Consider the following 14,585-nt stretch of genomic DNA (forward strand, 5'->3'; position numbering starts at 1 on the left):
ATGCGAATTCAAACTACTTGAGACGTGGAAATGATTCTCCTATTTAATTACCAGTCGTATAAACTTACGCTAAATTATTAATTAAATTAGTAAGTCATAATACGAGTGAGCTATTACGTATGGAATAAAGAATCAAATATATATCTTAGCAAAAGAAGGGGTTTTAGTATTGTTTATCATTTACCATTTCCTTTTGAATAATTCTTACTTGATTGGGCCAACCAGAACTTTTCTATTTTTTTATCATTTCAATTATTTTACTAGTTTTTATAGATTTATTTCTTTATTTGTCGTCTATTAGAATCCTCCGTCTTTCATTCCATGGTGAATTACTGTTCCTCTGTCTTAAGCAGCATCATAAGGTCTTGGTCGGTGGGTAGAAGCGTCTAACACCCATTTTAGTCAAAACATTTGTCATTTAGGTATTAGCTTGAACAAGTTTGCTCTGTCTATCCAGTGTGCAAAAAAGTATACCTTAGTTTTACCAAAAAGAGCAACTCGAGGCCAGATGGAATTGCTTTCTTCGAGGACTTTTCTGCATTTAAGCAGCCACACAGTAATCATAAATCCATATTCCGTATGGTTGAGAATTTCATTTTTAAGACATGTCGTATTGTCATTATATCGTCATCAAATTATGCAAACCGCCTTTTCAATTGTAAGCTGCTGAGGCTTGAAAAAAAATATATATATATATATATAAAAATATATATATATTATATATATATATATATATATATATATATATATATATATATATATATATTTATATATATTTTATATATTACGCCTGATCTAAAGTTGCTTACCAATTACGTGTTTTCTCCTGTTAATACGTTTGGCAGACTCCACCAGGTATCCATGACTGGGGGTTAGGCCTGATGTATACATTCCGTTGTTTCAAATGAATTCTGTAAACCATTATTTAACCATGTCTTTCACTTAACTCTATATACTGATCGAATGTTTGCAACTGTATTCTTATTTCTCATAATTCTTCAGCTGTTAACTCTGCTGGCAAGACAGGACTGAAGCTGTCTAAATCTCTTGTATATCTGGCTCTTTGAGTCCATCTCCATTACTGACATGTTGCATTAGTCAGGTGTACTCAGCCGATAATCTGTAATTATTTCTCACTCACTCAAGAGATTCGTTTCCTATCGAGAGAGGTAAGCAATTAAGAATTCTCCAATTAAGGTTTTACTAACACTTTCATTTATTCTTCATCACTGATCTTATGTATGCTATTATAATCCTATTTCTGCCATTACTTCAGTTGTTAACTCCAATGACATGGCAGAGCTGCAGCTGTGTAAATCTTGTTACTTTTTCTTTGGAAGCTCGAATTTGAAGTCAATGGCCCCTGTGGGATTGTTCCATATGGATAGGGTTCATCTTCTGAATAATCTATCTATAATAAAAAAAATCCGAGTGGATCTTGTTTTTCCTTCCCCGGGTGACAGTAGGGGAGACATGACACAGCCACCGACCTCCTGCAAACTGGTTTGTCCGCCCCGGCTGGGGGCGGGGTATGTAGGGGAGACATCCACTCTCCTCCTGCAAACCTGTTAGTCCGCCCCAGGTGGGGCGTGGTAGGTAGGGGATCTGGAGGGTAGGGGAGACAGCAGCGCCAGGTCCCAGCGCTCGTAGCGCGAGCCAACAAGCTCGTATTAATAATAATAAGCCAAATTCATGATAATCATGTTACTTTAGTAAGGTGACTTCAACTTGTAATCTGTTACCATTTCTCACTATTATCTGTCCCCTTTCGAGATATTTAGGCAACCTTTTCCTTTCGCTCAGCCTAACCTGCGCATTTGTGTGTATCTTTCAGATGCTGCCATGATGGCCTATCCTGTGGTCGTCTTCATTCACGGCGAGTCGTACGAATGGGGCTCTTCTAGTCTGTACGACGGGTCGGTATTAGCTGCCCTTGGCAAGGTTATTGTCGTTACGATTAATTACAGGCTGGGAATTCTCGGTAAGGAATGACTCCTTGGAAGCTCTCCTTCTTGTATCAATTACATATTGAACATCTTTAAACGTATCATTCTTTAGGATCTAATATGGTAATAAGATCACTTGGTGTAAATTGTAAAAATCTCTGAAATTAGAATTTCTAAATTAAATAGTCAACAAAATACAGATGCTCTTACAAAATAAGAAAATTTACCAAACTCTTGGAATGCAATTCATAGCTTTAACTTTCAATTCATGCTGAAATGATGATATTGCATTTTCTGTTATGTTGGTTTCTTTATCTTACATCGAGTTTTATTTTGCCACTCTTTTTTCTTTCTATAGTATTCCCTAATTTCAGGATTAAACTACAGTATTAGTCATGCTCTTATAAATAGTGTAAATGCTTTTCCTTTCGAATTAAATACCGAGAGACACTAAGAAGAGTATAAATATTCCAGGCTTCTTCAACGCCAACGTGGATCCAGTCGGGCGAGCGACCGTCGCCAACTACGGACTGATGGACCAACTAGCGGCCCTTCACTGGGTCCAGGAGAACATCGTTCGCTTCGGCGGTGACCCTGGTCAGGTCACGGTCATGGGTCACGGCACCGGAGCTGCCTGCCTCAACTTCCTCGTCATATCACCGGCTGCTTCAGGTCAGTGATTAAGTAAGTACTGTTCTCCCTGAAGCCAACATTGGTCTTTACAGTCATTTACCAGCTGCGCGTTCCGGAATGAACAATAATTGATCCGTTCATTCAAGGCTCAAAGAAATAAACGCCATCGTTAACACGAAAGAGTATAAGTTGATATTAATTGTTATTATGATTATAAAGTCGATGACGAAAAATCGATAACGTCTGCAATAACCTTTACAATGAATGTCATATAATATCTTTATTGGTAACGATTACAACTTTTACGTTTTTGTTGCAGAATAATGGCTATAGAAATATCTAGCTAAATTGACAATAAAATCATTAATTAGCAAAACAAATGAATTTTAGCAAACTTAATCAATTTCAAACCCTAATAAAAATAAGTAACTATTACACACACAATAATTATTATTATTATTATTATTATTATTAGTATTATTATTATTATTATTCATAAGAGCCGTGAATTCTTTCTGATGGAGGAAAATGAGCAACCAACTATCCCTCCAGACTCTGAACATAATGGACGTACATTGTACTGTAAAACAAACAAACAAATCTAATAATAAGAATTACTGCATAAAGATATGAAACTGAAGCTTTATAATTTTGTTACACTTTGTCTTAACGATTGAAACCCGACAGCAAACACGGCGGCGTGAAATCCATCCTCCATTAGAGACCTAAGGCTATTTGTACTACAGTATAATGGAAATCATAAATATTAAATTTACTATCGTAAGATTTTTGCCTCAGGGCTTGACTTTTCATGCACTTACGTGATACTTCAATTTGTGCTGGAACAGTGGAGGACCCTGAGTTACATTTAACATTTTGTTTATGATTCATACTCAAATATTTGATGAATGTATAAATCCGGATTTAACCCACGAGCCTCTGCGTTATTAAAGTCAGGGTACCTGTTAAAAGTCCAAGAATATATTTTACATTAATGTTATATATGGGATATATATATATATATATATTATATATTATATATATTATATGGGAGTATGTATATATATACATATATACAATATATATATATAATATATATATATATATATATACATTATATATATATATACATACACATAAGTTAAGTGTTTCTTAAACACATTTTTAAAGCCCTCCTTCCATTCGTCAATTTTCCGCCCAACATTAAGCCGCGTTTTGCCCAAATTCTGGATGGCTATTGTCACAGCAAACATAACTGTCACCGTCTTATCCCCTACTGTAACTGCTGAATCTTCATCCGTATGTACATATAAACGCTTGGCAGGTGCCTTTTTGTGTCTCTTATTTCTTCAAATGGCTAACAATGGGAAGTCAGACAATTATTTTCAAATTTACACTAACCCATTCCACTCTTGTGCCATGTGACTCTCATATGTTTTGAACATCCATCATATCTTAAAAATACTCATTACATCGAGCCAGGACTGCGTTCTTTTAGGCGGTATATCTCCATTGGTATATTTTGCTTTGATTCATTTGTTCATTTACTTTTTTCTAAATACTCACTACATCGAGTCAGGACCGCATTCTCTTAAGACGGTATATCGCCACTGGTATCTTTTGCTTCGATTCATTTGTTCATTTACTTTGCTTAACGCGATGTATTTTCCAAAGGTTTGTGCTTACCTCCCCTCTATTGTCATTTGTTGTTTTTTTCCTCACTTCTTCCTGGTTACTCTATCCATTTTCCTGTCCATCAGTTCATATCCTCTTCTATCATGGAGTTGCATCTCAGTAACATTTTTTTCCACCAATAATCTTTTTTACATTCTCTTTTCCTATCCCTGCCTACTCCCATCTACATATTTGTAACTACAGACCAAATTTCAACCAATTATCTCAAACTCAATTTCAGCAATATTTCCACCCTTTCATTAACTCTGTAATATATCCATCCTCGACTCTTGCCTGAACTAAATCATAGCACCTCTTCAAAGCATTACACCATTACCTTGCTTTTCATTTATCCGTACTAACAAATAAATTGGAAAATTCTTTCCCCGACCGTTTCTTCTCTCCTCTTATATTCCACTTTGGAAACCATGTGTTTCCAAACGTCTAACCTTTTCCAAGTACAATTCCACAAGACTTGTTCCCTTCTCATTTAGTCCAGGAATTCCATTCCAGGCAGCTGTGTCCTTTCTTTTGCTGCCACCTGCCCTTGCATTTAAATAACCTCACATAGCCACCCTTCCAGATTCAAAACCCCACGAAGATGTTCCTTTTCGGTCCCATTCTTTTCCCTTGTGGACAGTATAAATCAATTGTATAAGTCAGTTGTTACAGTTTTTTCGTCTAACAGATTCAACTTTACCTATACAATCTTTCAACCAACAATATCTATCTACCTATACAATCTTTCAACCAGCAGTGTCTATCTACCTATACAATCTTGCAACCAACACTATCTGTCTACCTATACAATCTTTCAACCAACAATATCTATCTACCTATGCAATCTTTCAACCAACAATATCTATCTACCTAAGCAATCTTTAAACCAGCAATGTCTATCTACCTATACAATCTTACAACCAACAATATCGATCTACCTATACAATCTTTCAACCAACAATGTCTATCTACCTATACAACCTTTCAACCAGCAATATCTATCTACCTACACAATCTTTCAACCAACACTATCTGTCTACCTATACAACCTTTCAACCAGCAATATCTATCTACCTATGCAATCTTTCAACCAGCAATGTCTATCTACCTATACAATCTTACAACCAACAATATCGATCTACCTATACAATCTTTCAACCAACAATGTCTATCTACCTATACAACCTTTCAACCAGCAATATCTATCTACCTACACAATCTTTCAACCAACACTTTCTGTCTACCTATACAACCTTTCAACCAGCAATATCAATCTACCTACACAATCTTTCAACCAACACTATCTGTCTACCTATACAATCTTTCAACCAGCAATATCTATCTACCTATGCAATCTTTCAACCAGCATTGTCTATCTACCTATACAATCTTACAACCAACAATATCGATCTACCTATACAATCTTTCAATCAACAATGTCTATCTACCTATACAACCTTTCAACCAGCAATATCTATCTACCTACACAATCTTTCAACCAACACTATCTGTCTACCTATACAACCTTTCAACCAGCAATATCTATCTACCTATGCAATCTTTCAACCAGCATTGTCTATCTACCTATGCAGTCTTTCAACCAGCAATGTCTATCTACCTATACAATCTTACAACCAACAATATCGATCTACCTATACAATCTTTCAACCAACAATGTCTATTTACCTATACAACCTTTCAACCAACAATATTTATCTGTCTATACAATCTTTCAACCAGCAATATCTATTTACCTATAGAATCTTTCAACCAGCAATATCTATCTACCTATACAATCTTTCAACCAGCAATGTTTATCTACCTATACAATCTTACAACCAACAATACCTTTCTACCTATACAATCTTCCAACCAACAATGTCTATCTACCTATACAACCTTTCAACCAACAATATCTATCTGTCTATACAATCTTTCAACCAGCAATACCTATCTACCTATACAATCTTTCAACCAGCAATATCTATCTTCCTATACAATCTTTCAACTAGCAATATCTATCTACCTATACAATCTTTCAACCAACAATATCTACCTATACAATCTTTCAACCAGCAATATCTATCTACCTATACAATCTTACAACAAACAATATCTTTCTACCTATACAATCTTTCAACCAACAATACCTATCTACCTATACAATCTTTCAACCAGCAATATCTACATAACTATACAATCTTTCAACCAACAATATCTGTCTACCTGTCTACCCACCTACCTACCTATCTATCTATCTATCTATCTATCTATCTATGTATCTATCTATCTATCTATCTATCTATCTGTTTGTATAGACGTATTGGTGTATGTGCGTTTGTTTGTGCAAAATACTATGTCGATAACTTTTGCGACCCAAAGTTATCCTTCTGCTGAAGGCTATTTTCACCGGAGAGTGGGTCTTACCTTTCAAGGAAGGCAAAACCATAACAATGCGATATTATATCAATATCCATCCTCAACAGATTTCTTTTTATACCATCAACAGGGGCAGGTCTGTTTAAAAGAGCCATCCTGATGTCCGGTTCTGCCCTGAGTCCCTGGGCATCGGTTCGAGAACCCGTCCACTATGCTATAGAGACGGCAACGCAGCTCGGATGCCCAGTGCCCAATGACCTCTACCATAACTACGAAAAGCTCCTCCACTGCTTACGGGATAAATCTGTCGACCAGATACTAAAGGTAACAGTTAGAAGACTGGGTACTCTAACATGGCCAGACCATCTCGAAATACTCTGATTTAATCCTCTCAAGTAAGCTAACCTTTTTACCCGTTCTACAACCCTGCATATTACTCTGTCTTTTAGATAGGCTTCTTATCCCACATACACTGTAAACAATTCATCTCTGCAGCTTCATATTTTTTCTCGCTTGCATTTAACATGCACTCTTCACTTCCATAAAGGAGAGAAAGCCAAACAATCCCTTGGTAAGTATCAGCCGTGGTTTCCATAGAGACTCCGAGTTTCCTCCACGTCTTTCGCGCACGTCCTACTAAGTTCCTTTCCTCCCTTATTTTGCAATTCACTGCTTCCGCCATCCTACCATTTTCCTGATTACCTACTTCCAAATAGTTATCTACCATTTTTCTGCTTACCTACTCCCAAAAGCTTAAGCGAATCTACTGCTTCCAACCTTCCACTATCAATAAAGACAAAAGGTTGGAATGAATACGTGTTCATAGTGACAGAGATATATAAAAAAACATTTTATGCCTCTTACATGATGACTTTGAAAATAAGTCCATCATATCTTTGTACAATAATAATGTTTTTCCTTTCAATATAGGTCGATTTGAAAGTGCCAGAGTACGCTGCGGCAGTTGGACCAAGCGTTGATGGTGTCACGATCAAACCAGACTGGATGCATCAGCATAGTAAGATGGGTTGGTAATATTTGTTTACGCAAGACAGGATCATAGGAGAGAGAGAGAGAGAGAGAGAGAGAGAGAGAGAGAGAGAGAGAGAGAGAGAGAGAGAGAGAGAGAGAGAGAGAGATCTGGGAAGTAAAGGGACCTGTAAAATCGCGAGAGATCAAATTGACATTACTCGCAGCAATGAAAATGCAACTATTACAATAAAACTTTTATGTACTTACGGGTTTGAATTCTCTTTCCCTTGTGTCCCCCGTCAGGAAAAGAAGGCAGGACTCCTGTAGATCTCCTTCTGGGGATGACCACAGCTAACGTTCTCGAGCTCTTCAACGAGGACGAAGTACAGCATGGATTCAGCATGGATTACAGAGAGCGACTTCTCAGGACATTCGTCAGAAATAATTATCGTTTTCACTTACAGGTGACTCAGTGGCTTATTGATGTAATCTGCAAAAATTATATAAAAAAAATTACAGTTGAAGGTTACCTTTATAGTGTATTTACATAAGTTAATAAAGGATATATATTCATCAATTGCTTACGTTAAATTTGGCTGCTTTTTTTGTCAATTATTGTTATAGATTGCATAGTAAAGGCCTAGGAACATACTTCAAGCCTTATGAGGTCTACGGAACGAGGTAAATATAATGTAAGATAATGGTGTTATATAATATATATATATATATATATATATATATATATATATATATATATATATATATATATATATATATAATATATATATATATATATATATATATATATATAATATTATATATATATATATATATATAAATTATGTGTACTGCATGGACGTGCAACAGTCAAAGACTTACGCATAAACACGCAAGCAATCAATGAAGGCAAGTACGCGGATTTCGCTGACTCATTCACAGTGAATTCCAATCCCTTTTACCCAAAGGATTCATTGCAGTTAAACCTCGATTTTATTGTGCCACAAATACTGGAAGTTTTATCCCGGACGTATGTTTTCCAGCAGCGCCGAGGCGCTGAAGCTTGCCGTCGTAACTTTGAAGTTGTTTTTCGAGATTTTGTTTATTGCAATTCTGTGCACGTGTGTTTTTCTTAATAAAGGCGGAGTTTTCAGGCACCGGTGACTAATTGGTTTCGGAATTTTATAGGGAAGGGGGAATAATATCTTTATTTCAAATATGATTTTGATTTCTTCAGAATGTTGTCCCCCATTTTTGGTTCTTTTGAGGAAATGGTAAAGTGGAATTGCTTCCTGGAAGATAATGTAGGTTTTGAGTTTTTGGGTGTTGTCTGGAAAAAAAGATAATTGTTGAATGGAAAGTAGTCAGTTCTTTCTTAAAAATCAAAATATTTAGCTTTACCACGAATAGTTTAGAGCTGAATAATACTGCATTAGAAGGTCGATCTAAAACACCCTTAGTCACAAGGTAGCGAAGGAAAATTCAGCGGGTACATGAAGTAGATGATGAATTCATCTGCTCAACATGAATTTTGTTTTCTGATTACAGGAGATCATGTTAGCCATTACGGCTGAGTACACTGACTGGTCGAGAGCTGAACAACACCCATTCAACATCAGAGATTTAACGGCAGAGGCTCTCCACGATGCCAACATCGTCTCTCCTGTGTCAATGCTCGCCAGCCAACTCTACACAACTTCGAGGACAACCTATCTCTACGTCTTGGATCACAGAACTGAGGCTCACCATTCTGAGGTAAAGGAAACACTCTGTGATTAGAAAAACGTTAGTCAACGAATGCTAGATGTGAATAGTGACTAAGCATGTACCTCAGGCTCACCATTCTGAGGTAAAGGAAATACTCTGTGATTAGAGAACAATTAGTCAACGAATGCTAGATTTAAATAGTGATGACTAAGCATGTGCCTCGTTTCCATATAATTCCATCGTTCCCATCTCGTTTTCATTCGCGATTTGTTAATGTTTAGGCTGATATCAGTTGATAAATACTGATTGGATTATCATTCATACCTATAAATGTGCAAATGTATACTTGTAGTAAGTTGAGGCAAATAAAGACCTATAGTTTTTGATTGCCCAGCCACAAGAAGATAAGGTGCAATATAAGTTTTGAATTTTAAATAATTTACTATAGACATATTTTGAATTGAAGAGTAGCCTACAACACACACACACATATATATAAAAAATATATATTTGTCTGAGTGTGTGTGCGTTCTAGCTCACCCTTCAATTCAAAATATGTCTACAGTAAATTACTGGTTCTTGTAACTTATATTTTCAATGGTTTTCAGCAAAAGAATTTGGCGTCGACCGTGAATGAGCTGGCATATGTTTTTGGAGGTCCCCTGGGGGCTTTTGGCATTGCAGTGTCCAGCACCAACTTCACAAAGATGGACACCATCTTGAGTGAAACTATCATCTCTTTGTGGACTAACTTCATGAAGTTTGGGTAAGATTTTACACTCTTATTTAAGGACCTGTGCTCTGTTTGGTAACTGAATCCGTTACAAAGAATGATATTCATTTACGTCGTTGTTGGCTGAAGATTGAATTATTCATTGATTCCCTATCTGAAATAATTCAATTTTTACCGTGATTTTAACTGATATGTAATGGTAACTAAACATTTCTTCCTTTCAGCCACCGCACCTTTTTTCTTTATGGTCATGATTATAACACAAACGAGCCTGAAGAAATTATTGTTTGGAATTCTTTCAAAATATGCATATGTAAAGATGGCTCCATGAAAAATAGTGACTTACTTGATCTAGCTATTTATCTAATAATCTACAGTTCAGCTGTAGGGACTCTAAGTTTGTTTGATAATAATCTTCTATTCAGCAACATTTCCTTATTTTTGTCAACCATTCTAACTTGCTTTCTTGTATTTATTCAACTTCCAAATCTGAATTTTTAATGAATTATCATTATCATATATATATATATATATATATATATATATATATATATATATATATATATATATATATATATATATACACACATGTATAACTGAATCACGAAAATATGGAACGTGATGAATATATATAAATAAAGACAAAATTCACGAAGGAAGAAACACTGGAGTGCTGCGAGGCCTTTCGACTGTCGTCCTTTACTTGCAGACAGTCTGCTAAGTGGAAGACGACAGTCGAAAGGCCTCGCAGCACTCCAGTGTTTCTCTTTCCCTTTCCTTCGTGGATTTTGTCTTTATACACACACATATACTTATATATCTATATACGGGCATGTGTATAAAATCCGTGATGCTCTAGATCTCCCAGTAATATGAACAGGTACATTATTGCACGATGCTCTTTTATTAATGAATGAGCCCCGACCTTCTATTCCACAGTCACCCTAACGACTTGGCATCCGCTGAGATATATGGAAGCCACAGAGACAAGTCGAGATACCGAGCACCAGACTGGCCCAGGTTTGATCCGAATCACAGGAAATTTCTTGAATTAGGTAACTGTTGTCGAAGGGATTCTGTTGTACATAGAGCTTTTTTAGTTCTTCATTAAGGTTTAGTTCAGGTCAATGGTAATTTAAATAATTCATATGTTAGCTTCTCTTAATGGCTAGGTTATTACTTATTTATTTTTTTGAGGTCTCAACTTCATCTAATGATGTTTTTCAGATATTTAATGCAGGGTCATACACATTACTTATGATTCTTGACTCGCCATTGAGAAAAAAAACTATTCTGAAGCCTTTTCTTAAATTTTTAAGCGTCTTAAAAGGACGCGATGAAACATGGAAGTAATTGCCTTAAGAAACTCTGAAAGCTAATCAGATTTCTTCTCGTCCTTTTTGTTACGAACAAAACTTTAAAAATATATTCCCAGAAATCTGGAAGAAATTTTTGACATTTATTTACTGGAATATCTTTGATGATAGAAAACTAGTTTCTCAACACACTGGGAATTCAGAGAATGTTTTAGTAATTTTAACGTAATAACCTGTTCTTTTTGTTCTGAAGGGGGTTGGGGAGGGTGGTGTTGAATCTCTTATATGTTCGCCCTAATTAAATATGTGTAAAAACCCAAAATCCATAACGTTCAGCAGTTTATATCAACACAATCCGTGTCGGATAATTTGTTTATCACATCAGATGGTTAAGTCGTCAACAAGTCCCGAGAGAAACAGTTTTGACATGAATAAACATTAGGTTCTTTTGACCAGGTTTAAAAATAAAAAAAATTATATATATATACACACATGTATATATATATATATATATATATATATATACATATATATATATATATATATATATATATATATATATATATATATATATATATATATATATATATATATATATATATATATATATATATATATATATAATAGTTTCCTGGCCCCAAAAAAAAAAGGCCGTGCAAACGAAAGAACATTTTTAATCATCTCCATTTTTTATTACACGGCAGTGATATTCAATCATATTTGATAAAACAACCGTAAATGAACGGTTACTCGTCATATGTTGATACATATATCTCCTTACTTTGGTTTTGCAGTTTTACCATACTTCATATTGCGCTATTTCATCATATATTATATAAAAATGTTGGTTACACTACACTTTCATACAAGTAAAAACCAACCAATGGATAAGAGATTAACATATAATTCTTACAGATATTCGCCCAAAAAAAGTTTATAGTGTCTAAGTGCAGAATCTAAATGTCTTAGACGAAAGAGGTGGCTGGATTAAAACATTAAACAGACCATTCAGTTAAACAATTGCAGGTTTATGTTTACTGCTGTAGATGGTACCTGCCTATCTGAATTATGAGGCATAGTTATCTTTTGATCTTCCTGATGAAGTGTCAGTGTAACGATAGGAATGTAGATTTAGGTCGAGAATTTCTTTCATGAATATTCTAATTATGATAATGCACATTTTCACACAAAAGTCATTATAAATTAATACATCTAGGAGTTTGTGAGTGAAAATGAAACATACTAGCATTAATGATCTAGAATGTTTTCTGAAATACGTCAAAAACGAGCCTCTATGTATTTTCTGGAATTTGTACTTTACTACAGGAAGTCGCGGCCGAGTTCGTGATCACTACCGAGCGGGAACCGTAGCTCTCTGGTCCTGGCTGGTACCTGGCCTCGAGAGAGTTGGTTCTCGTTATGGCCCGGATTCCTCTTTCAACAGACTGTCAAATCATCTCCAGCTGGACACATCAGCCTCAACAGGTAATAACAACAGCCTAAGCAATCAAGATTCCCAGCAAAACTCATCTGTCCCAGCGCCGCCAACGCAAGCGTCCTCTCACCCAACAGTTGTTGTGAAGGCAAACAAGAGTCAGGTGACCGCATCACCTGAATCGGCTGGGATGAGGAAAGACTTCCCTTACACTACTGCTCTCAGCGTAACGGTGGCCATCGCATGCTCATTGCTTATCCTCAACATGCTGGTACTCACAACAGTCTACTACCGTCACGACGCCAGTCGCCAGAACTTCACGAAAGGGACCCACGACGCCAGCAGTGACAGCGGAAATGACGTGCAGCTGCACGCGACTGGCGACCCCAACAAACCCATATATCATCCTGCACATTATGGGACGCTACGATCATCCGCCACTTTACGCAGTGACCTAGCAACCTCTTTCGAAGGGGAGCCTCAACACGAATGGCCTCCAGATTACGACAGCAGCTGCCAGAGCGCAGACGAGGACACGACCGTCGTCCCTGGTAGGAAAAATTCACACGACATCATTAGAGGAACGATTCCCAAGCCCCCAAACGGACCTACAGAGAGAAGAACATCTGCAGTGGTGCTGAAGCAGCCAGTCGCTTCTTACACATCTCCGATTGATGGACAACTTTCTCCAGCAAGTTATTCTCCTGATAATACGTCAGACATGCAGGTATGAGAGTGAGATTAACTTTCACGCCAACTATTTCCTTCTTTATGGGAAGGATGATCATCCGTGCTCATTAATATAGTGACTATGTACTGTCAGTATTACTTAAGTATCTGATGGCCTGAGTGCTACTATAAGCTTCCAAAAAAAAATTATTAATTTTATTTTTCAAATAGAAAGAATAGTATCACCATCAGCTTCCTGCAAGACTAAATTATGACATGACAATTTATTTTGTGTTTACTGATATTATCAAATAAGCAAATTTTAAGATGAATCCTCAGTAAAATACTGCTTTCGCTGAATGGCAATACTTTATTGCAAAGCTACAACTTATTTGCAAAGAAAGCTCCTCACTACCTATCCATGTAAACAAGTATCTTTCAGATGGTGGAAAGATCATGCCAGTTCTAATTTTCAGTGAAAAATACTTTTATAAGAATAAAAAAAAAAGAAAGATGGCTTCTCACTGACCAGCCATATCCGTACTAGTGCTTTCTTACAGAAATTGTTGTTATCGAGAGATAAACTCCATGTATGAAACATAGTGATTAATACCCTGGAGATAGACACTACAATGGAATTTCATGTTGATATCTAGATGCTTTAAACTCATCTGTGAATATCTGTTTCTGTGAGTGTATTAACGTGTCTGTGCTTTTGTAAGGAATGAATAAAAGAGATTTATATATGTCTATATCGTTTCATTTGTAGATGTTTCAGGCCACCGTAAAGACGCTCGTGAAACAGAGATGATTACCTACGAAAGGTGAAAAGACTGACAAACTCTGTAATTGACAGGGCATTCTCATAAGCTAATTATAAATAAGATTACGAGTTTAAGTTATGAAATGCAAGTAATGATTGAATAGTAAGAGGAAAATAGTCCTCAGCTGGTAGAGACTTAAGGGAAAAATATATATAATTATATTTATATGAAAATTTGAAATGCCAATGTTAAGGCTACGACCAGAAAATAAATTTTGTTAACAGATAAAAAGGGCTGACGTTTTAGCTACTCACAGATATTTAATATATAATATAATGTCCTTATGTGTGTAAAACTTGT

General features: G+C 36.0%; 1 protein-coding gene across 2 annotated transcripts in view; it reads left to right on the forward strand.

The window, feature by feature from the left end:
• Positions 1-14,211, forward strand: part of LOC136840847 (neuroligin-4, X-linked-like) — a 38,611-nt gene extending 24,400 nt beyond the window's left edge. The window contains exons 2-10 of one of the 2 annotated variants that reach the window (XM_067107792.1): positions 1,835-1,981; positions 2,421-2,618; positions 6,763-6,956; positions 7,563-7,650; positions 7,908-8,068; positions 9,150-9,356; positions 9,917-10,074; positions 10,981-11,096; positions 12,684-14,211. In XM_067107792.1, the coding sequence (XP_066963893.1) occupies positions 1,835-1,981; positions 2,421-2,618; positions 6,763-6,956; positions 7,563-7,650; positions 7,908-8,068; positions 9,150-9,356; positions 9,917-10,074; positions 10,981-11,096; positions 12,684-13,525 (2,111 nt within the window). In that variant the 3' untranslated portion in view covers positions 13,526-14,211. Of the gene's footprint in view, positions 1-1,834; positions 1,982-2,420; positions 2,619-6,762; positions 6,957-7,562; positions 7,660-7,907; positions 8,069-9,149; positions 9,357-9,916; positions 10,075-10,980; positions 11,097-12,683 lie in introns of both variants that reach the window. The other variant, XM_067107791.1, reaches the window with a different exon arrangement.
• The last annotated feature ends 374 nt before the right edge of the window (positions 14,212-14,585 follow it).

Source organism: Macrobrachium rosenbergii, chromosome 8 (genome assembly GCF_040412425.1).
Source record: "Macrobrachium rosenbergii isolate ZJJX-2024 chromosome 8, ASM4041242v1, whole genome shotgun sequence".
Lineage (NCBI taxonomy): Eukaryota > Metazoa > Arthropoda > Malacostraca > Decapoda > Palaemonidae > Macrobrachium > Macrobrachium rosenbergii.